This window comes from Aotus nancymaae, unplaced genomic scaffold (assembly GCF_030222135.1).
Source record: "Aotus nancymaae isolate 86718 unplaced genomic scaffold, 86718_ANA_hifiasm-v0.15.2.pri h1tg000039l, whole genome shotgun sequence".
Lineage (NCBI taxonomy): Eukaryota > Metazoa > Chordata > Mammalia > Primates > Aotidae > Aotus > Aotus nancymaae.
In genome coordinates, this window is record NW_026988453.1 from 7,034,500 (window position 1) to 7,058,656 (window position 24,157).

Consider the following 24,157-nt stretch of genomic DNA (forward strand, 5'->3'; position numbering starts at 1 on the left):
TTATTCCACACATCTCTAATCTTTCCTCTTTAATGTTATTGTCTAGCATCAAATAAAGAGCTTTTCTGTCAGTTTCTAAGTCATGGCAGACTCTGCTTAACTTAGATGTAGTCTGGTGCTTACATCATGCAGGTTATTAGAAGTACCATATTTTAATTCTGTCATTTAAATTTATCTATAGCCTTCAGGTGAGACCGGAGTTGACATTAATAAAATTCAAATCAAGAGATGTGAGACCATGAGAGAGAAACACATACAAAAACAGCAGGAGAGGGAAAAATCCGTCTTGACACCTCTTTGGGGAGATGTAGCCTCTTGCAATACCCAAGTGGCGGAGAAACCAGTGCTCACTGCTGTGCCAGGAGTCACACGGCACCTGACCAAGCGGCTTCCCACAAAATCATCCCAGAAGGTAGAGGTAGAAGCCTCAGGGATTGGAGAGTCAGCATTGAATTTGAAATACACAGCACAGACCTTGGACAAAAGGGGTAAAGGTAAGTATTTGCTGTACTGTATATCGCTGCAGCTTATCAGAATTACCAAATTCAAACCAATGGTTGCCAGGAAGTTAACTGGCAACAATTGGGTTGAATTTTATTTGCCTTATGTCCACAAGTAGATAGTAATATTTCTGATATTATTATACAAAGGCAAAACTAGATGAGTTCCTTTCTCAGAATTTTAAATTGCTGTTTAAAAAGCTTCATGTAAAACTTTGTGTTGCATCTTTCCTCTGGTATTGAAGAAAAACAAGGAATAAAGGAATGGTAACAAATTTAAGAGGCATTCTATCTACATGGTGACCACCGTGGTGACCACAGATTGCCTTAGGATCATTTTCAGTCTCTTTTTTAATAAATTATTTGTGGTATTTCAAGTACTGAAGGAGTTTTTGTATTTTATTCTAAATTATTCTCCATGTAAAAGAGAGTTTAGCTGTTAATCGGGTATTTTCTGCCCTTGTAGCTAAACCCAAAGTGAATGTGAAGCCATCTGTGGTTAAAGTTGTGTCATCCCCCAAATTGGCTCCAAAACGTAAGGCAGTGGAGATGCACCCTGCTGTCATTGCTGCTGTTAAGCCACTGAGCTCTAGCAGTGTCCTACAGGAAATCCCAGCCAAAAAAGCAGCTGTGGTAAGAAGTATATTCACTTCCATGGTGCTTTATTCTATGTGGTAGAAAAGCAGGAAAGACTAACTCTCTACTAACTCTCTATACCTGTGTATATCACTTCCTGGCATTTCCTAGCATTTTAGTAGTTTGGGTTATTACTGTATTTTACACTTAAAGTTGGATGTTCGTAAAGTGGCAGGACAGGATTTTTTGAAAGCCAAGTTTTAGGTGGCAAGATGTTTTGCTTATTTATACACTCAACCTAAGATTATTGATTCTTAGATTCTCAGGCTTAAAGAAGGATAGCCTTGATTCTAAGAGGGCAGCAAAAGAAAATGAATATGCTGAAATGAAAAAGCCTGACTCTCGCTGAGTTACCTGACTCTTCCTTTTGTAGGCTGTTGTCCCACTCATCTCTGAGGACAAATCAGCCACTGTGCCTGAAGCAGAAAATCCTAGAGACAGGTAATACTTTTTAATTCTTTTTAAACAAACTCCAGGCCCCTGTTACAGTTTAGGCTCTCTAGAGAATAACACTGACAAATAACTTTAAACAGTTTAGCAACATCTAAATAAATCTGCTGCACTTAAAATTAATTGCAAAAAAGTATGAAAATACAGGGTTGCTGTTCTTGTTGCCACTGTTTACATTTTGCCTATATTACCTAAAAGATGTTTTTTGTTTGAGACAGGATCTCACTGTGTCACCCAGACCGGAGTGCAGTGACGCAATCTCGGCTCACTGCAACCTCCTCCTCCTGGGTTCACGTGATTCTCCTGCCTCAGCCTCCCAAGTAGCTGGGATTACAGGTGCCTGCCATGAGGCCCTGCTAATTTTTATATTTTTAGTAGTGACAGGGTTTTGCCACGTTGTCCAGGGTGGTCTCAAACTCCTGATCTCAAGTGATCTGCCTTCCTCAGCCTCCCAAAGTGCTGGGATTACAGGCATTAGCTACCATGCCCAGCCCCTAAAAGATTTAACACCTACTTTGAGTTATAAAAATGCTTGGTGCTGGCCTGGCAAGGTGGCTAATGCCTGTAGTCCTAACACTTTGGGAGACTGAGGCTGGAGAATCGCTTGAGCTCAGGAGTTCAGGACCAGCCTGGACAACATAGTGAGATCTTCCCTCTAATAGAAATCCAAAAAGTTAGCCTGGCATGGTGACACACCTGTAGACCCGGCTACTTGGGAGGTTGAGGCGGAACGATCACTTGAGCCCAGGAGGTCAAGGCTGCGGTGAGCCATGATTGTACCACAGCACTCTAGCCTGGGTAACAAAGGGAGACCCTGCCTCAAAAAAAAAAATGCTTGGTCCCAAATCAGTAAAATAACTATTTATATGTTTAACAAAAGGGATACTTTATTGAGGCTCCAGGGCCATGGGTCCTGGGCAGGAGGCTGCCCTTTGAGGAAGGCAGAGGCTTATTTGACCTTCTTGGGGGTGTAGGTTGTTGGTGTGGCCACACTTCTTGCAGCAGTTGACAGCACGGGGGTACAGGTGATCATAGCACTTTTGGCAGATCATCTTGTCACAGTTAAATTTCTGGGCGAGCTGGTGGAGGGAAGGCTCAATAATGCCACCTCCCAGGTGCAGCACCAGGTGCAGGGTGGACTGTTTCTGGATGTTTTAGTCTGAGAGAGTGCGGCCATTCTCCAGCTGTTTGCTAGCACATATCAGATACTGCTGGTCAGGTGGAATACCCTCCTTGTCTTGAACTTTGGCTTTGACATTCTCAACGATGTCACTGGGCTTGACCTCAAGGGTGATAGTCTTGCCTGTGAGGGTCTTCACAAAGATCTGCATCTGCATCTGCCGCACGACTGCTGCCACCAACCAACTCAGCTGCCTTGCTGAAGAAAAAGGGCAAGAATTCTTTATGTATGTTCTTAGAAACAATTTTTTGCTCACTCTTTGTGTCCATGAGACTAGGTGATTCTGCCAACTATTGAAAAAAGGGCAGTTTTCTAATAATCTGTTTTTTTCTTACAGTCTTGTGCGGCCTCCAACCCAGTCCTCTTCAGATCCCTCACCCCCGGAGGTGTCTGGCCCTTCCTCATCGCAAATGAGCATGAAAACTCGCCGACTCAGCTCTGCCTCAACAGGAAAGCCCCCACTCTCTGTGGAGGATGATTTTGAGAAACTAATATGGGAGATTTCAGGAGGCAAATTGGAAGCCGAGATTGACCTGGATCCTGGGAAGGATGAAGATGACCTTCTGCTTGAGCTGTCAGAAATGATTGATAGCTGAAGGTGGTAGTGAGGACAATTAAAAAAAAAAAAATCACCAAAAAACTGGACTTAGTTTCATCTATTATAACATTTACCTGAGATGATCATTTATTTAGTCTAGAATTTGCCCCAAATCAGAAGTATACCTCTGAATTATCTGTATGTGTCCTGGATTCCTTGGGGTCAGATTTTTAAAGTTACTTTATAAACATTTTGTCAGTTTGATGCCATTGTCTATCATCTTTTGAGAAAAAAGTTCTGTCATACCCTTCTCTCCACAAAAAAGAGACTGAGAGGGAGATCCACGTGAAAGGGTACAAGCGAATTTAGTGACTCCTTGAGGTGTTCGTCAGTTTCGGCTTTTTTCTCCTTTGTTGTATTCTTTATGTATTGTCTTGATATACTTAATATTACCTGAGTTTGAAATGGATGAAGACAGCTGCTACCATTAAGGACCAAATTTTATGCTACCACTAAACAAAAATACCCACTCAGTCTGTGTGAAATTGTATGTCTTTTTAAAGGTATTAGAGATTCAGCTAAGCTTTAAAGAGGGCTGAGCAGCTCAGGAAGCCTGTAATCTGGGCATAACTCTTTGGGCCTGATTTTGATGCTTCTGCTGCTCTGTTAGCCTCTGAAGAGCAATATCTAACTTATTATTACTGTAATTTTTTAAAAGGCTTTAAAGTGCCTCAGGGGTCCCCTGAAACTAATTTTCTATTTCTGGGATTCCCTGGATTCATTATATGAGATGGTGACATGATTAGAGGAATTCTTTTTTAGTATTCCTTGTCCCTTCTTAGTACTTGCCTCCTTACTGGCATTGAATTAACACAGGGACAAAATTTGGTTAATTTTTTATTTCTAACTCTCCCAACAAACTGTTGCCCAGTATTTATTTGGTGGCCTTTGACCACCTGAGGGAAAAGACGAGCTTATTCAAGCTGCCAATATTTATCTGTGGGCTGTAGCAGTACACTGAATTGTACTGTGCCAGGGACATTGAGATGCTCTGGGGGTGTATTGTATACCTGCCAGTTTTCTTCATTTCTGAATTGAGTTTTCTTTTCTTGATGTTGGTTTCCTTCTTATCACCTCAAGGTTTAGATTTGTGAAGGAATAAGCATGATGGGAATAATAGTCTTGAAAGGAGATATGTTGTATATAATCAGAAGGAGGAGGAAGGAAGGACTTGTCCGTTTTGATATTTTGCTCTAGGTGGCCAGTTTTGTTTCTCAGAGGGAAATCTGACCCACCTGTCATGTTGGCTCCTAAGGAACTGCTGTTGTAAGCGGCTCATCAAGAGTTGAACTTCATGTAGCCTTGTTGGGAATATGGAAAAGGAAGAAAGCCACAGGACTGCCCATTCAGTCTTGGGAAGATCTGGATGATTCTGCACAGCAAAAAAGACTTGAAATTCATGTATAGACACACCTCTGCCAATCTATCTTCAGCTGACTGAAAGTTGTATGATAGCCCTTCTCCAAAGCAGGAGTAGAATGTTCAGGTTTCACCACAGATTTTCTACTTATTTCATTTTTGGAATCAGCTTACAGATTCCAGGTCCCTTTTGTATATATTCTTTATTCTTTTGCTTTTTAAAAAAAAAAAATTTTGTTTCGTATTTAAAGCACTTGTATTAGTCAGTGTTTCGTGTTCCGCATTATTTGAACCATTTGCCCTTACAGAAAGAGAAATACTTGTTTGTGTTTTAAATAAAACTGATGTAGGAAAGTCTTGATGTTGTGAGCTAAGTCATTGTACATCATCATATCAGCCTAGGATGCACCTGAGACCCCAATCTGAGTGCCGTTGGCCTTTCATGTCAGTGCCCCAATTGCAGTTATTTGGCTTAGAAACCTTTCACCTGGACATACTGCCAAATTTACAAGTGTGCTCAGTTTTAGCTGCGTATGCTTTAGGGAAGAATTCATATTGTTACATGTGAGGATTTTTTTCTGACATATGCTTATCCTTAGTGTTGTAACTCAGGCAATGCCATTAATTTTTTCAAAGGAGGGAGGGTTTAAAAGTGATTTTAGAGAGTCTCTCTGGGCCTACTGTGGCTCAAGAGGCTGATAAAAAATAAATGAATAAACGTGATCTTTAGAGTCAACGATTTAGAATTTTCAAGCATGGAGATGCAGCAGATAAGAAATTTAATTTACGGAAGTCCAGGTTTCTTAATATGTGTGTGAATTTTAAAAATTGTTGTGGGAATACATATCTTTGTTAGCTACCAAAGAACATAGATTTTTCCTATTAGTCTAAAAGTTATCCCAACAAGTTGAGTCAACTTTTCACAAAAAGCCAAAGACTATAGTTTTGAGTGATAGTTTTTCATTTTAACAGTAAGAAAAAGGCCCAAATGTTCCAGTTTGGTTATAGCCAGAAATATGAAGATAGTTTTATGTTTTATATATATAGATAGGTAGGTAGGTAGGTAGATAGATAGATAGATAGATATTTTTTGAGATGCAGTCTTGCTCTGTCGCCCAGGCTGGAGTGCAATGGCACAATCTCGGCTCACTGCAACCTCTGCCTCCAAGGTTCAAACAATTCTCCTGTCTCTACCTCCTGAGTAGCTGGGACTACAGGCATCTGCCACCACACCCAGCTAATATTTGTATTTTTAGTAGAGATGAGGTTTCACCATATTGGTCAGGCTGATCTTGAACTCCTGACCTCAGAAGATCCACCTGCCTTGGCCTTCCAAAGTGCTGGGATTACAGGCATGAGCCACTGCACTTGGCCATATATTTTATCTCAAGATGAATAATTCCTAAAGTTCTGGCCTTAACCCTAAATCTCAGTGGTTCCTCTTATAAAGGCAGAACATAGTGTGTTTTCATCTTGATCAGTATTTGAAAGATAAGACTAATGTTCAATAATTGCATTTGCAAGAACGAAGCTTGATTTATTAGTATATTGATCCAGAGTTCCATGATCCTTTTCTAAAATGATGGCTTTGTTTTGCCAGAATAATTCTGCGGGCTGTTTTTTTGTTCGTTTTTTGTTTGAGAGAGTCTTACTCTTGCCCAGGCTGGAATGCAGTGAATGGCATGATCTCGACTCACTGCAGCCTCCGCCTCCCAGTTTCAAGTGATTATTTTACCTAAGCATCTGCAGTAGTTGGGATTACAGGGGTGCACCACCAAATCTGGCTAATTTATATATATATATATATATATATATAAAATTTTTTTTTATTGAGATGGTCTCACTCTGTTGCCCAGGCTGGAGTGCAGTGATGCAATCAATCTCGGCTCACTGCAACCTCCGCCTCCCGGGTTCAAGCGATTCTCCCACCTCAGCCTCCCAAGTAGGTGGGATTACAGGTGCCTGCCACCATGCCCGGCTCATTTTTTGTATTTTTAGTAGAGACAAGGTTTCACCATGTTGGCCAGGCTGGTCTTGAACTCCTGACCTCAGGTGATCCTCCCCACCTTGACCTCCCAAAGTGCTGGGATTACAAGCGTGAGCCACTGCACCTGGCCTAATTTTTTGTATTTTTAGTAGACAGGATTTCACCATGTTGGCCAGGCTGGTCTAGAACCCATTAACCTCAAACGATCCGCCTGCCTTGGTCCCCCAAAGTGCTGGGATTACAGGTGTGAGCCATCATGCTCAGCCAACAAGTCTGCACTTCTGTAAAGTATCTGATTGCTTTGAATTTGGCTGTAGCAACAGGAAATACCTGGTCTCCAGTTGTAACTGCTTAGTAGGTAACACTTTTAAATTAGCTAACATTTATTGAGTACTTATTGTGTACCTTTAATTCACAGACTCATTTTGACACTAAATTCTGCAGTACATTAAAGATGACTACTTTATCCCCCCACTGTAGTTTCAAGGTCAGTATGTTTATATATTATGCGCCATGGGGCTTGATTAGTAGATCTTTTCAAGAGTTTTTTTTTTTTAATCTGATGTTATGAAGCTGCTCAGTAAATCTTTGAAAATTCCTACAGTCCAGACATTTAACTGTATTTGTAAATCTCCAAACTGCAATTTATTTTGGATTTGCAAAATGATATTAAGGGGCTTGAGCACAATGAAAACCCTTGACTATTCTCTTAACATTGTACAATAAAATGTGCAAAAAAACCCCGTAATGACTCTAAATAAGAACAGCAATCCAGAATTTAATTTTACATTAAAAGTAATTTTGGCTGGGCACAGCGGCTCACACCTGTAAACCCAGCACTTTGGAAAGCTGAGGTGGGTGGATCACCTACCAGCCTGGCCAACATGGCAAAACCCCATCTTTACTAAAAATGCAAAGAATTAGCCAGGCATGGCAGCATGCACCTGTAATCCCAGCTACTTGGGAGGCTGAGGCAGGAGAATCATGTGAACCTGGCAGGTGGAAGTTGCAGTGAGCTGAGATGCCGAGATCACACTACTGCATTCCAGCTTGATCAACAGAGCAAGACTCCATCTCAAAAAATAATAATAATAATTTTGGATTCATATTTACGAAAGTCTGTTACTAAAGTATTTTTTGTATTTTGTACCAAAAGATTTAGAGTTGGTTGGATTTTACTGCTAAAATGTTGCAGAGTCTGAATCTATGGCATGGTAAAGAATCATCACAGCTATTCAGTAAGTTGTGAAGCTTCTGGTTGGGAAGAAAGAAACTTCAAGCTGAGAGGAAGAATGTTCTGAAATATTTGGGATGTTTGGCAGACTCCTTTCTCAGGGGTATGTTTATTTGGGGCAGTGATTCTCAAGCCCAGTTTGCAGATACCTTAGGGGTGTCATGAGTTTTACGAGAACATTATGAGTAGTTGCAATAACAAAAGGAAACAAATGTTTCATCTTACTTTCCCCTATCAGTGTCTCAGGTATTCTTCACGAGACACTTTAGGCATGTAAAAGTGAATCCACTTCCATACAATATCATTAATAAAACACATGACATTCTGAACCCTGCCTTTTTTATTAAAGAAAATATCAAATGTATTTAGAATAAAGTATAATAAACTCCATGTAGTCACCCATCTTCAACAATTACAAATTCATGGCAAATCCTATTTCATCTTGACCATACCAACTATCCATCACCCACTATTCTGACCTTGGCCGGGCCGACGGTGAGGCAAGCAAGGTACTTGGGCACAATTTAAGGAGGCACTCACTTTGAAGGATTGTACTTGAACCTGTGTTTGTGATTCCTAAAATGCTAAATTCTTAGGCTTACCTCATCTGAGGTCTGGCCCTGCTGGCTCCACTGAGTTATTCTGAAGTGAATCTCAAGCATATTACAACTTGCTTTTTTCTCATAATGTATATTCAATATCATTTCATATCGGGACACAAAGACCTTTAATCTTCTTAACATTTGCATAGAATTACACCCTATGAAGATGGAGTAATTTACAATAGCTAGTCCCTACTGATAGACATTTAGGTTGCTTCCCATCTTGGTGTTTTAAACACTGCTGTAATGATTACATTATACCACACATGTAAGTTTATATGGAGGATAAGTACCTAGAAAAAGAGCTTCATGGCCGGGCGTGGTGGCTCATGCCTGTAATCCAAGCACTTTGGAGGCCAAGGCGGGTGGATCACCTGAGGTCGGGAGTTCAAGACCAGCCTGACCAACATGGTGAAACCCCGTCTTAAAAATAAAATAAATAAATAAATAAAATAATTTAAAAAAAGAAAAAGAAAGAAAAAAAAGAAATAGAGCTTCATAATTTACCACTATTTTTTCATCATTGCCAGTCTAATAAGGGACATAGTACTTCAGTATAGTTTGGATTGCCTTTCTCTTTTTTCTTTTATGACAGACATTCTGAATGTAGCCTTTCTCTTACGAGTGAAGCTGGGCGTTTAAAGACCATTCCTCTTTCCTTTGTTACAAACTGATTGTTCACATCATCCATCACCAATTTTAATTTTCGGTCTTTTTTTTTTTGAGATGGTGTTCACTCTGTCGCCCAGGCTGGAGTGCAGTGGTATGATCTCCACTCACTGCAACCTCCGCCTCCCAGGTTCAAGCAATTCTCCTGCCTCAGCCCCTCAAGTAGCTGGGATTATAGGTGCCTGCCACCACGCCCGGCTAGTTTTTGTATTTTTAGTAGAGACGGGGTTTTGCCATGTTGGCCAGGCTGGTCTCAAACTCCTGACCTCAGATGATCTGCCCACCTTGGCCTCCCAAAGTTCTGGGATTACAGGCGTGAGCCACCACGCCCGTCTAGGCTTGGCTTTTAAAAGTGCTAGTAGCTTCAAGCTTGGTTTCCTAGACCCTTAATCCCCCATATAAGAAAGCATACTACCCTCCTAGAGAGACCATGTGGTGAGGGCTGAGGCTACATAGAGATAGTAACCTAGCTGAGGCTAGTCCTCCAAAGATAAACACTAAAGCATTAGATATGTCTTGTGGAGCAGAAGAATCACTCAGCTGAGAACCGGCCCAAATTCCTGACCCATGAAGTCACGAATTAAAATGGTTGTTGTTTTAAGCTACTAAGTTTTGGAATATGTCTTACACATCAGTAGAGAACCAGAATAGCATTCTTTTTTAGGAACTCTTTACATAAAAATTAGTCATTTTTCGGATGAATGCAAAGATATTTTTCCCAGATCCTTTGACTTTTATTATTTTCACTTGTCATGCAAAATTTTATCATTTTTATGTAGTTTCATTTATCATTCTTTTTTTCCCTAAAAACCAGCTAGTGCATACAATTCAGGAAAAGATACAATTTTTAAGAACAAGAGAGATGAAATATCTAGGGTTAAACTTAAGAAATCACAAGGCCTCTATGAAGAAAACCAAAAATTTAGGAAAAAGTCAAAGGAAAGTTTGAACAAGTAAAAAGACATCACGTACTTGGATTTAAAAAAGTAATCCAGGCCAGGTGCAGCTAATGCCTGTAATCCTAGCACTTTGGTAAGCTGAGGCAGGAGGATCACTTGAGGCTGGGAGTTCAAGACCAGCCTGGCCAACATGGCAAAACCTTGTCTCTACTAAAAATACAAAAAACTAGCCAGGCGTGGTGGTGCACACCTGTGGTCCTAGCTATTCAGAAGGCTGAGGTGGGAGAATCGCTTGAGCCCTAGTGGGGAGGTTGCAGTGAGCCAAGATTGGACCACTGCACACTGCACGTCAGCCTGGGCCACAGTAGGAGATCTTGTCTTAAAAAAAGGGGGCGGGATAAATAAACATGCTGTCTTGAAGTCAGACAACATGACACTCTACTGGGTTTGGGAGGGGGAACTTTTTTTTTAAGACTGTGTCTGTGTTTCCCAGGCTGGAGTGCAGTGGCTATTTATAGGTGCCATTACAGCTCATTGTACTCTTGAACTGCTGGGCTCAAGCAGTCCTACCACCTCAGCCTCCCCTAGTACTTGGGACTACAGGCCATGCCACCAAGCCTAACTAGGGAATTTTTTTTTTTTTTTTTGATAGGGTCTGGTTCTGTTGCTCAGGCTGGAGTGCAGTGGCGTGATCTCTGCTCACTGCAACCTCTACCTCCTGGGTTTAAGCGATTCTCCTGCCATAGCCCCCAGAGTAGCTGGGACTACAGGTGGGCACCACTATGCTTGGCTAATTTTAAAATTTTTTTTTTTTAGAGTCAAGGTCTCATCATATTGCTCAGGCTGGTCTTGAACTCCTGGGCTCAAGCAAGCCTCCTGATTGCCTCTCAAAATGCTGGGGTTACAGGCATGAGCCAGCACACCCAGCTGAAATTTTTTAAAGGAAATAGTTAACCCAAGCATTTGCTAGCTTTGTGTAGTTTATTTATTTTTATTTATTTATTTTTGGGAGGGAGTATCACTCTGTTGCCCAGGCTGGAGTGCCACCTCGGCTCACTGCAACCTCTGCCTCCCGGGTTCAAGGGATCCTCCTGTCTCAGCCTCCCGAGTAGCTGGGATTACATTCGCATATGCTACCACACCCGGCTAAGTTTTGTATTTTTAGTAGAGATGGGGTTTCACCATGTTGGCCAGGCTGGTCTTGAACTCCTGACCTCAGGTGATCCACCTGCCTCAGCCTCCCAAAATGCTGGGATTACAGGCGTGAGCCACCGCCCCCGGCTGCTTTGTGTAGTTTAAAAATCACTTTCAACTCAACCCCTTTTTGAGGTTGTTATTACTATTATCTCCATTAAACAGAAGACCTCAGAAAAGCTAATTTTTATTCTGCCATTTGCCCCAATCCGTGTTCCCTTAGGCAAGTCCTTTCAAAACTCCGAACTTAAGTTTCTTCCTCCATAAAATGGGTATGCCAACTAAATGAAATCTCTGCCAGGCCACAAGCCATGACATAATGGGAAGGAGGTGGGCTCTGGGGTCACACACACCTACCAATTCCAGCTCCTCCACTTAGTAGCTGTGTTACCCAGGGAAGGACATGTTCTGACACTGGCTGACGCCTGTGTGCACACATAGACAATTCTTTTGTTGAATCTTGAAGCCCCTGAGGAAAGTACATCTTAATCTTCGTTTTGGAAACTAAGCCAAGACACAGGGAGGCTGAGTAATTTATCCTTGGTCACACAACTCTAAAAGAGCTGGATTTACGCCCAGCATGTGGATTTCAGCGTCTTCATGGTAAATCGCCACCCTCAGTTGCCACCTGAACACCTCTCCACGAAGTGGCTGAGAATTGAATCCGTAACTGGAGTGAACCAGGCGTCTGGCTTTGGAATCCAGACCGCCCCTGGCCGACTGCCAGAAGCGGAAGTCCTGACGTTTGGGCTCCTTGCTGCCCTACGTTTTCACCACAACACTGCTATCAAGCCTAAACTCCAGCAAAACAGGCTTCAGGAAAGGCACGAAATTAACTCATTTTACACACAGAGATACACAGCGGGACGATTTTGGCTCTTTAAGTTAACTCAGAAAATGGAGACACGGGCCAGGCGCGGTGGCTCACGCCGGTTAATACTAGCACTATGGGAGGCCGAGGCGGGCGGATCACGAGGTCAGCAGATCTCCACTAAAAGCACAAAAATTAGCAGGGCATGGTGGCGGGCACGCCTGTAGTCCCAGCTACTTGGGAGGCTGAGGCAGGAGAAACGCTTGAACCCGGGAGTCGGAGGTTGCACGCGCCACTGCTCCAGCCTGGGCGACAGAGCGAGACTCTCAAAAAAAAAAAAAAAAGGAAAGAAAGAAAATGGAGACAAGACAGCACTCCTCCCGCCACGGCCATCCTACAACCGAAGGCGCCTCCTCCCGCCTCCCTCCAGGTGGCGCTGTAGGACCGGCTCATCTTCCACAGCGCAGAAGCCTCAGTTTAGCCTCCCTCGGAGGCTATGCAGTGGAGAAAAGCGACTTCTTGGCTAGTGAGGCATTTCCCAAGAGCCGCCCAGATCGCCACGTGACCTTACGCACTTCCGCTTCCGGTTCTTTATTCCGGAAGTTGCTTTCAGAGGCGGCGTGCGGGTGTGCTCTTTGTGAAATTTCACCATGGCGTACCGTGGCCAGGGCCAGAAAGTGCAGAAGGTTATGGTGCAGCCCATCGTATCCTACGCAGGATGTCAGAACTAGGAGGTTCGGGCCAGAATAGGGGGTGCTAAGGCGCAGACTGAGAGCAGGCCTCGGGGAGCGGGCTACGGACCCACATCCCATGAGCCCCCGGGGCGATCAAGACGGGAAGAAAGCGCGGGTAGTTGAAGAACCGTGATGGTGGGGAGGGGGTCTTGGGTGGACCCCTGCAGTGGGGAATGCAGGAATGGAGGCGGCGAAAGGAGTGAAGACAACTTGAAGTAGGTGCTGAATGAAAACGGGAGTTAATGGTTTCGGGAAACTCCAGGGGAATGAGAGTGGGAGGGATGTTCAAGACCCCTAATGAGTGCCCAGCTGGGCACTTTTTCTTTACGTAAGCACCAGACTTCGCATTCAGTAAAAAAAGGTGAGACCGGAGCACAGTCGTCCAGTTGTTTCAGGAAACAGAGTCTATGCTGCTTTTGTATTTTTTCCTTAATCACTATGGTACAGAACCTCATCTTCAGATACTTACAAAATGTACGTAAGTTGCTTATTAATTGTTTCGTAACTGGTTTTTAAATAAGAGGTGAATTGATTTAGTTTTTTGTGTTAACCCGAGTGATCGCTGTGTTCTAGAGTTTAAAAACAGATGGAACTGGAGATTGGAGAGTAATTGAGGGGAAAGAGTACAGAGAAAGCCCTAATGTGATGAAGTGGTGTTATCCATGCCACTTCCCAGCATGCAAAGAATTGTATCATTACTTTGCAAGATCAAAAGTCCTTTTTATTTCCAAAAAGTATTATTAGCAGACTTGACCATGGTATTTGGGCATCAGTACTTTTGTTAGTAGTGATTATGGCTAGAACATTGGAACCTCTCTCCTTTAGGCTGAAACATTGGAAGAAAAACCCAACTTAAACCATGTCAAGAGATGTGTTTAGTACCTGTGGGAAAACTAAAAGACACGAATAAAGGAAGAGAGAAGGGGTAGAGAGGAGTTTAGTGGCAGCTGCTTTCATTTCTGGGAATTTTTAGCAACTTAAATTTTATAGTGTGACAACACAACCGAAAAACATTAATTTCAAGTGATTATAATTTTTAACCGCCTGAATTGAGGGCTCCTATCCTGGTTGTTAGGTGTGTGATATAGGAAAGCTTTGTTTTGGAGCTGGATTTTGCTGCAGGAGATAAGCCCTTGGTCATTAGAAATTACTGCTTTGTGCTATACTGTCAAAAACTTTCACTAAATATATTGAGACCAGAAGCAGTAGGAAATACTGAGTCCCAAGATCACAGGAAAATTATTAGCTTGTACAGTTCCAATATAGCACTTATTAAATGAAAATTTTCTTTGAGGTAATTATTCTTGGTGACTAATTCTTAGATGTGTGCTAATTAAAACTCTTGACTTAACATTCATTACAGTTTTTTTAGGAGCCATATTTCTCTGTTGTTTTACCATAATGGTTAGGTTTTGTTTACTTTAAAGTTTTGTTTTTTTTTTTTTTTTTTTGGAGACAAGATCTTGCTTAATGTTGTGCAGGCTTGTCTTGAACATCTGGCCTCAAACAAATTATTCCGATTTGGCATCCCAAAGTACTGGAATTACAGGTGAGAATCAAGGCACCTGGCCTGTTTTTCTTTTCTTTTTTTTCTTCTTGAGACAGAGTCTCGCTCTGTCACCAGGCTGGAGTGTGCAGTGGCGCAATCTCACCTCAGTGCAACCTCCACCTCCCAGGTTCAAGCAATTCTCCTGCCTCAGCCTCCTGAGTAGCTGGGACTACAGGCGCATGTCAACATGCCTCGCTAATTTTTTTTTTTTGTATTTTTAGAAGAGATGGGGTTTCGCCATGTTGACCAGGATGGTCTCAATCTCTTGACCTTGTGATCCACCTGCCTCAGCCTTCCAAAGCGCTGAGATTACAGGCGTGAGCCATCATGCCTGGCCCTATTTTTCTTTTTTTAACGTTTCCATTTTTATGATTATTTCAGAGATCGCGGATTCAGGTGTGGCTCTATGAGCAAGTGAATATGCGGATAGAAGGCTGTATCATTGTGAGTATACAGGCAATTGCATCTCATAGCTGTTTGGTGATAGAAAAAGACTTCATAGAAAGTAATTTAATTTTGGGTAATTTTAAAAAGACAGGGAAAATTAACTTTTAATTCATTTTCTTTCCTCTGTCTATGTTGAGAAGAGATTTTGTATTTATTTTTTGAGAGAGGGTCTTGTTCTGTTGCTCAGGCTGGAGTGCAGTAGTACAATCATGGCTCATTGAGGCCTCGACCTCCTGGGCTCAGGCAGTCCTCCTGCCTCAGCCTCCCAAGTAGCTAGGACCACAAGTGTGCACCATCACAGACCACTAAATTTTAATTTTTTTTATAGAGATGAGTTCTCACTGTGTTGCCCAGGCTGGTCTCAAACTCCTAGGCTCAAGTGATTCTCCAGCCTCAGCCTCTCAAAGTCTTGGGATTACAGGCATGAGCTACAATGCCTGGCTGAAAACTAACGTTTAAAAATTATTTGAAAAAAAAAAAAATTATTTGAGCAACAATGTTAGTATGGAGAGAGGGGACAAAAGAAATGAAATTAGGGAGGGTGGGGACTAAAGGAATTATTTGTTGTGGGTTTGGTGGTGCCTGAATAGAGCTCAGTGAGATTAGTTAAATAAGGCTTCTGGGATAGCAGGATACCCTAAGTAATGTTTGTTTTTTTTTTTTTTTTTTTTGGAGACAGAGTCTTGTTCTGTTGTCAGACTAGAGCGCAGTGGCACAATCTTGGCTCACTGCAACCTCCACCTCCTGGGTTCAGGCAGTTCTGCCTCAGCCTCCCAAGTAGGTGGCACTATAGGTGCACGCCACCACACCCAGCTAATTTTTTTTCTATTTTTAGTAGAGACGGGGTTTTACCATGTTGGCCTGGATGTTCTTCATCTCGTGACCTTGTGATCCACCCTCCTCGGCCTCCCAAAGTGCTGGTATTACTGGCGTGAACCACTGCCCTTGGCCTTTTTTTAAGTTGAGGTCTTGCTCTGTCACCCAGGTGCTGTCATAGCTCACTGCAATCTTGAACTCCTTGGCTCAAGTGATTCTTACACCTCAGCCTCTAGTAGGTGGGACTGTAGGCATACACCACCATGTCCAGCTAATTTTAATTCAATTTGTCACACACAGTGACTCACACATGTAATCCTAGCACTTTGGGAGGCCAAGCGCTATGAATCATTTTAGCTCAGGAGTTCGAGACCAGTCTGGGCAACATGGTGAAACCTTGTCTCTACCAAAAATACAAAAAGTAGCCAGCCATGGTGGTGTGCCCTGTAATCCCAGCTACTTGGGGAGCTAAGGCAGGAGAATCGCTTGAACCCAGGAGGTTGAAGCTGTAGTGAGCTGAGGTCACACCACTGCACTCCAGCCTGGGAGACAAAGTGAGATCCTTTCTCAAAAAAAAAAAAAGAAAAAGAAAGGCTTTGGGTGGACGGTGGGGTGGGGCTTCAGATGAGTGAATTTTTGAAGTTAGTTGGATTTTTGTATCAGGATGGGTATTCTCATTTAAAATGGATGTGATTTTCTTTGAAAACAATAGTTTGCTTATTTTTCTAGGGTTTTGATGAGTATATGAACCTTGTATTAGATGATGCCGAAGAGATTCATTCTAAAACAAAGTCAAGAAAACAACTGGGTAAGGATATAAGTGGTCTTACAGAATTCTAGAAATGTTTTATTCACTTGCAAAATTCAGCAACCTGCAATTCAGTTCCTGTTTAAACTTAGTTTGCATTTGAGAAGTTATTATTCAGAGTAGTAGAACACAAAAATCATCCGCTACCACTCACTCCTCACCACGCTCCATTTTGACTTCTCCACCCAGAGAGCTCTCACCACGGAAACCAAAGACTAGTATTAAATCTAATGGTCGGTACTAATCCTTACGTTATTAAACTCTCAACAGCATTTGGCACTGTTGGCCTCTCCCTCCTTAAAGTGCTTTGTTCCCTTGTCTGAGTTGGGTAAAAACCCAAGTAGATTTTTCTGTTTCGTCAGTTGACAGTAATCAATACAGAAGACTTCTGTTACCAGATGTGTGGGCATGTTTCCCCACACACCAAGCAAGCCGTTAGTTCAGCAGTGGATGTCAGCTTGGAGTCCTCAAGTTCAGTTCAGTTCTAACACTGTCTACCTGCAGATAGCGTCAGTTCCCGGAGGCTGAGGGCTCAATCCCCAAGATTCCCTTCCCTGCCCCTCAACCCTCCACCAGATGCCAGTTGTCAGCTCCAGATTGTTTTACCTGTGCTTCCTACTGAGTGGCTAGAAATTGGGTCCCATGACCCCTCCTTTGGTGTGACTAATTTGCTAGAGCAGCTCACGGAACTCGTGGAAATACTTACATTTACTGGCTTATGATAAAGGATATTCCAGTGAATACAGATGAAGAGATGCGTAGGACAAGGCATATAGGAAGGAATGCAAAGCTTTTCTGCCCTCTTCAAGCTCACCGCCCTCCGGGAACCTCCACATGTTAAGCTATCAGAATCCCATTGTTTTCAGGTTTTTTTTTTTTTTGGAGATGAGGTCTCGCTCTGTCGCCCAGGCTGGAAAGCAATGGCGCGGTCTTGGCTCACTGCAACCTCTGCCTCCTGGGTTCAAGCAATTCTCTTGCCTCAGTCACCCAAGTAGCTGGGATTACAGGCACCCGCCACCATGCCTGGCTAATTTTTGTATTTTTAGTAGAGATGAGGTTCCACCATGTTGGCCAGGCTGGTCTCAAACTCCTGATCTTGTGATCCACCCCCTTAGCCTCCCAAAGTGTTGGGATTACAGGCACGAGCCACCGCAACTGGCCTGTTTTCAGTTTTTATGTAAGCTTCATTACATAGGCATGACTGATTAAACTGTTGACCACTGGTGATCAGTTTAACCTTCAGCTTCTCCTCCTCCTCGGGTTGGAGGGTGGGGCTGAAAGTCCGACCTCACTAATCATGCCTTGGTTCTTTCAGTGACCAACTCCCATCCTGGAACTAGGAGGTGCTGGCCATCAGTCAGTCATTAGCATACAAAAAGGCGACACCTAGAGATTCTAAGGATTTTAGGAGTTGTATGGGATTGAAGACCATATATATATTTTTGGAGACGGAGTTTCGCTCTTGTTACCCAGGCTGGAGTGCAATGGTGCGATCTCGGCTCACTGCAACCTCCGCCTCCTGGGTTCAGGCAATTCTCCTGCCTCAGCCTCTTGAGTAGCTGGGATTACAGGCACACGCCACCATGCCCAGCTAATTTTTTGTATTTTTAGTAGAGACGGGATTTCACCATGTTGACCAGGATGGTCTCGATCTCTTGACCTCATGATCCACCCGCCTCGGCCTCCCAAAGTGCTGGGATTACAGGCGTGAGCCACCACGCCCAGCCCCAAATATGTATTTTGTAGTATCACACCTTGGCTTTATGATATTATACTTGGGTTTTTATTTTTCATTTCCGGCTATTTTCAGACTTGCATATTCATTCTTTGGGACGCAGTCACTAAATGAGTTGCTCCAGGCTTGGTTCTAGGCCTTCCTGTCATTCAGTATGGTCTACCTAGACACTGGAGTACAGCCTCAATTACCATCTATATGTTGACTCCCAAATTTGTTTGTAGCCAAGACTTCGCTGAACCTATTCACCATTTCTACTTGAATGTTTTCAAAGGCTTCTCAAAGTCAGTGTATCAGAAAGCAAACTCAATTCCAACGCACACAATGTAGAGCTATTGTAGTATTTCCTGCCTTATTGAAAGGCACCAGTTTTCATTCAGCTTACTAATTGATTTCTTTGCAGCTACCTCTAGTTTTCTGGTTTCAGTCATCTTTAAAAACACCAGTCTGACCATGTCATCCCTTTGCTTGAAATTCTTCAATGACTTCCTGTTGCTCTTAGAATAAAAAAAAAATCTAATGATTCTGCATATCTAGTGATCTTCATGATCTAGTCTTCTCTCCCTCTGCTCATCTCGTGTCACTGTGCCTCACTTTCTGAGCTCTAGCAACACTTGTCTTATTTCAGTTCTTTGAATCTGCACATTTGCCCATTAATCTTTGTATATGATACTCCTTGTGTCTTTAGAGGTCAGATCAAATATCACTTCCTTTAAGACAACGATCCCCAACTATTTTGGCACCAGAGACCGGTTTCATGGAAGATAATTTTTCTATGGACTGGGCTATGGGGGGTGGTTTTTGGATGGTTCAAGCACATTATATTTATTGTGAACTTTATTTCCATAATTATTACATTGTAACATATAATAATTATGCAACTCACCATAATACAGAATCACTGGTAGCCCTGAGCTTGTTTTCCCACAAGTAGATGGTCCCATCTGGGGGCCATGGGGAACAGTGACAGATCATGAGGCATTAGGCTCTCATAAGGAGTCCTAGATCCCCTCTTATGGCCAGTTCACAATAGGGCTTGTGCTCCTATAAGGATCTAAGGCCTCTGCTGACGTGGCAGGAGGCAGAGCTCAGGCGGGAATGCTAGTGATGGGGAGTGGTTGTAAATTCAGATGAAGCTGCTAGCCAGCTGCTCACCTCTTGCTCTGTGGCCCAGTTTCTAACAGGGACCAGGACCAGTACTTATCTGTGTCCCAGTAGTCAGGAAGCCCTGCTCTAAAAAGTTCAGAGTTTAATTTGGTTTTGCCGGGGATAGGGGAAGGCAGGATTATGTGCTCCCTGAGTTTGTAGTAAAACATTTATTAGTGGGTTTATTTTATTCATGTCTCTCCTATTAACGGATGCTTCATCATAAGTGCATGAATCATGTCTTCTTGGTCCCTAGTATACTCAGTACTCAACTCAGTGCCTGGCACATAATAGAAATAGAAACTCAAAAAATTTTGAACAATGAAGGGTATTTCTTTTTTTTTTTTGGAGACGGAGTCTTGTCTTGCTCTGTCGCCCATGGTGCTATCTCAGCTCACTGCAACCTCCGCCTCCCAGGTTCAAGTGATTTTCAGCCTCCCGAGTAGCTGGGATTACAGGCACACACCACATCTGGCTAATTTTTTGTATTTTGGTAGAGATAGGCTTTCACTGTGTTGCCCAGGCTGGTCTCAAGCTCCTGAGCTCCGGCAATCTGCTTGCCTCAGCCTCCCAAATGTTGGGATTACATGTGTGAGCCACTGCGCCTGTCAATGAATGGTATTTCTTTTTTTGTTTTGTTTTTTTGAATGGTATTTCTTAACCCAGTTAATGAATGGTCCTAGAATTCATGGTTTCATTAAGACACACTGAATCATTTCTGTTAACATCCCATTCACTTGAGGTTTATTTAGGCATTTTGTCTTTATTTGTTAAATGCTCACTAATACTTTTATCAGTGGTGGGTTTCAGATGTCTCTTTCAGACCCTCAGGATTCTCTTGAACCTACACTAGATACATGGAAAGTAGATTCTCAGAAGCAGTATGGTGTTTTGCTAGCTTCTTCTTGCTTAGACTATTTTTATGAAAGCCTGGGTTTTTTAGATATATTTTTATTTTTTTAGAGACGAGACTTGCTCTGTTGCCCAGGCTGGAGTGCTGTGGCGTGATCTCGGCTCACTGTAACCTCTGCCTCCTAGGTTCAAGCGATTCTCCTGCCTCAGCCTCCCAAGTAGCTGGGATTACAGGTGCATACCACCACATCTGGCTAATTTTTTATGTATCAGTAGAGATGGCACCTGACCAGGTTTTTTTTTAGATTTAAAGATATCTTGCCAGGAAGTCAAGCTTAGCCTTATTGAGATCATATTATTTATAAATTATTGACCAAGTGTTGAATTTCCATGGTAGTATTCATCCTGTGGAATAGAATATTATTGCAGCTAGGCACGGTGGCTCACGCCTATAATCCCTGCACTTTGGGAGGCTGAGGCGGGTAGATCATGAAGTCAGGAGTTCGAGACCACCCTGGCCAATGTGATGAAACCCTGTCACTACTTAAGAATACAAAAAAATTAGCTGGGCGTGGTGGTATGTGCCTGTAGTCCCAGCTGCTCAGGAGGCTGAGGCAGGAGGATTGCTTGAACCTGGGAGGCAGAGGTTGCAGTGAGCTGAGATCGTGCCACTGCACTCCAGCCTGGGCGACAGAGCAAGACTCCATCTTAAAAAAAAAAAGAATATTATTAATACCTATAGAAGCCTGGGAAAGTAAAACAGTTTAATTACTGTTGATTAACATGTCTCAAAACTCTTCTGCCAGTGAACACCAGTGTTTCTGAAGATGTTCTAGATTTCTCAGAAGAAAAAAGTATTGTCTTAAATAACCTTAGGAATTTTTGAGTAAAATTTAAACAGATTTGTCTATTTCAGAGTGGAGTCTTTTCTTTTTTTTTTTTTTTTTTGAGGCTGAGTTTCACTCTTGTTGCCCAGGATGGAGTGCAGTGGCGTGATCTTGGCTCACTGCGACCTCCACCTCCCTGAAACTTCCGCCTCTTGGGTTCAAGCGATTCTTCTGCTTCTGTCTCAGCCTCCCGAGTAGCTGGGATTACAGTCATGTGCCACCATGCCCAGCTAATTTTGTATTTTTAGTAGAGATGGGGTTTCTCCATATTGGTCAAACTGTTCTTGAACTCCTGACCTCAGGTGATCCACCTGCCTCAGCCTCCCAAAGTGCTGGGATTATAGGTGTGAGCCACCATGCCTGGCTGAGTGGAGTCTTTTATATACTAACAGCTTTAAGAATGGAGTTACAATATGCTGTATTTCCTCAATTTGACATACAATTCATTTCCAAACTTTTACAGACTTGGCATTGGGAAATGTTGGATGAAGCCTATTAAGTTGACTTAGTCTGTAGAAATGGTACTTGCCATGAAATATTATGTACCTTTGTTAGGTTGTTGTTGAAAAGGTGAATGTACTCTAATGGAGCCAGAAAGCCTTTCACTACATGAACACTTGAAAATGTTCACTTTTTTTTTTTTTTTTCCCAAGAGAGAGTCTTGCTCTGTCACCCAGGCTGGAGTGCAGTGGTGCAATCTCGGCTCACTGCAACCTCTGCCCCCCTGGGTTTAAGCAAGTCTCCTGCCTCAGCTCCTGGAGTAGCTGGGATTATAGGCACATGCCACCACGCCCAGCTACTTTTTGTATTTTTAGTAGAGACGGGGTTTCACCATGTTGGCCATACTGGTCTTGGACTCCTGATCTGGTGATTGGGATTACAGGTGTGAGCCCATGGTGCCCAGCCACGTTCACATATTTTCTGTAAGAAAGCATTTTCAAAATATTGTTCAAAAACTGGATACAAAATCTGAGTCTGTGGCTATTAATAGCTTTTTGTTCTTTTTGTTTGCAGGTCGGATCATGCTAAAAGGAGATAATATTACTCTGCTGCAAAGTGTCTCCAACTAGAAATGATCAGTGAAGTGAGAAATTGTTGAGAAGGATACATTTTGTTTTTAGATGTCCTTTGTCCGGTGTGAACATTTATTCATATTGTTTTGATTACCCTTATGTTATTACAAGATGTCAGTAAATGCTATGGGATTGTTTGTATTAAAACATTTACATTGCTTCTGTTCGGTGGTGGAAGCTTTTTACACAGTAACACCATTTGTTGTTGGTATTTACTTTAGTTTTCTGAAGGGTGGCAGTTGCCTTGAGCAGTTGGTATTCTCAGATCTTGGACCTGTAGATTTTGAGGCAGATTAGGAATTCTGCCTGACTGGTAAGCTTCCAGTATTGGGAGGTGGAGACAGGGAGGGTTCACAAAAATAAATAAGGGTTATTGCACTAACAGGTGTCTTCAGCACTTCTCGTTCTGGATGCTGGAATACCAGAGTTTCTAACCTAAATAGGTTGGGTACATTATTTAATGGTGTCGGTATTTGCCGAACACACTCATTGAGTCACTGTGAGGTCTTTGTGAATATTATCACTCAGATCAGAATGTGAGAAGTATTTGGGTATAGGCAAAGAATGAAGTGCCTTTCAAATACATTAAAAATTAGTTAAGAATTTACAGGGAAGAGACTGACATTGGTCATCTGAACAGGACCACAAGCACTGCCAATAGGTAAATTGTTAGGCAAAATAATGGGATGTTGGAGAAACACACCTGCCTCTTAACTCTCTTAAGAATTTCGGTTGTTTCCCCAGTGATTGCTAGTTGAATTCTTAATGTGGACAGGTTTCCCTTCCCCCAATATCGCACGTGGTTCTAGTTAGAGTTGTTAGATGGTTATTGAGCATCTGCTGTTAGCTAGACACAGTGTTGAATCAATACAGTGAACATACTGGTAAACAGGTAGTTGTAATGCTTTATCCTAAGTGCTATTGAAATTGGATTTTGAAAGATGAATAAGAATAAGGCCTACTTTAAGTTCTGCTAAAGGCAGTGTTACCAAGGATGGGTGAGGAAGGACCAAGAAGTCTGGCTCCTGCTTTTCTACATACCTGTGAAGGAGACTTTAAACTGAATAAAAAATCCTTTCTGAGATAGAGATTGGTAGGTGAATGAAGACGTCTATCCAGCTTTGAATCGTGCATTCGATCTGTAGTCCTCCTATGTGAACTCATGCTCTTTTGGTTATATTTTGAAATAATGGCTGCATTAGCTCTTTTAACATTTGAGTTTGAAATTCACTAAACTGACTACAGCATGCAAAGAAAACACTGGGCAGCAGAGGGAGTTCCAGCCCTGAGACTGCTTCAATCTTGCGGGTGAAAAGATTGAAGCTTTTTCAGAGCAAAGACCTCCCTGCAGCTTTCTTGGCACCAGAATAGCTGGGAAGAAGGATAAAAGCCCAGAGGAGTATAATCCCCAAGAAAACCTGCTGGCTGCCTTTTCCATTTCCCTGTGTGGCCTTTCTGACCTGGCTGCCCTGTGGAAGCAGAGCTGTCCCTGCTGTGGCTTATTCTGAATGGATCAAGACATGGAACGTTCTATTTTTGACAGAGCAAATGATGATAGTGAGAATTAAGGTACAGTGAACTCTTACAATTGAGCTCTGTATTTAGAAATCTCTGCTTGCTTTCCTGCTCTACTGGAGCCTGTGGTGTTTGCTTTTTAAGTTGCGCTTTTCCACAATCTAGATTGTTTCTTCCAACCAGAACTTACGGGACGGGAGGCGTTGCTCTCTGCCTCATTAAGGTTACTAAAACATCCTGCTGGGAAGCTGCTCTTGTTGGCAGCCCTTGGTTATGTCAGCTTTTCTGGAATGGCTGTTGGTTGCTGAGGGGGTCTTCTTAGACACCCCTAATCCTCATAGCACTCTTGAAGAGGGGGTTGGAGGAGTAGAGAATCAGGCTCTGAAAGAAAAGTGCTGATGTGGGCCTGGCGTTCAGTTAGTAGCAGGTAGGGAGAAGGAAAAGTTTGAAAATCGTAGGATATTGTGCTTTGGGGT

At 42.6% G+C, this 24,157-nt stretch overlaps 2 protein-coding genes and 1 pseudogene across 4 annotated transcripts in view; 2 read left to right on the forward strand and 1 right to left on the reverse strand.

Annotated features, from left to right (window-relative positions):
• The window catches only part of ZC3H11A (zinc finger CCCH-type containing 11A), a 37,740-nt gene extending 32,656 nt beyond the window's left edge, over positions 1–5,084 (forward strand). The window contains exons 13-16 of one of the 2 annotated variants that reach the window (XM_064360259.1): positions 182–494; positions 967–1,133; positions 1,510–1,577; positions 3,104–5,084. In XM_064360259.1, the coding sequence (XP_064216329.1) occupies positions 182–494; positions 967–1,133; positions 1,510–1,577; positions 3,104–3,362 (807 nt within the window). In that variant the 3' untranslated portion in view covers positions 3,363–5,084. The remainder of the gene's footprint in view (positions 1–181; positions 495–966; positions 1,134–1,509; positions 1,578–3,103) is intronic. The other variant, XM_064360260.1, reaches the window with a different exon arrangement.
• Positions 2,474–2,917, reverse strand: LOC105722151 (ubiquitin-like; annotated as a pseudogene).
• A 7,629-nt stretch (positions 5,085–12,713) lies between the features above and the next one.
• Positions 12,714–22,330, forward strand: SNRPE (small nuclear ribonucleoprotein polypeptide E). Of its 2 annotated transcripts, none has more exons than XM_064360263.1 (5): positions 12,714–12,823; positions 13,295–13,327; positions 14,784–14,846; positions 16,395–16,473; positions 22,108–22,330. In XM_064360263.1, the coding sequence occupies exons 1-5, from the start codon at positions 12,770–12,772 to the stop codon at positions 22,161–22,163; spliced, it is 285 nt and encodes a 94-aa protein (XP_064216333.1). In that variant the 5' UTR covers positions 12,714–12,769; the 3' UTR covers positions 22,164–22,330. The 2 variants fall into 2 exon arrangements, with proteins under 2 accessions (XP_064216333.1, XP_012314823.1); XM_012459400.2 differs by having other exon boundaries at positions 13,301–13,327.
• The last annotated feature ends 1,827 nt before the right edge of the window (positions 22,331–24,157 follow it).

What these genes read in the sequence shown, in the direction of transcription:
- SNRPE (XM_064360263.1), top strand. Translation starts at nt 12,770, where the DNA reads ATGGCGTACCGTGGCCAGGGCCAGAAAGTGCAGAAGGTTATGGTGCAG. An exon ending in TCTTCAGATACTTACAAAAT is followed by an intron (nt 13,328 to 14,783) that starts GTACGTAAGTTG and finishes TGATTATTTCAG; the next exon opens with AGATCGCGGATTCAGGTGTG. An exon ending in AAAGTCAAGAAAACAACTGG is followed by an intron (nt 16,474 to 22,107) that starts GTAAGGATATAA and finishes TTTTGTTTGCAG; the next exon opens with GTCGGATCATGCTAAAAGGA.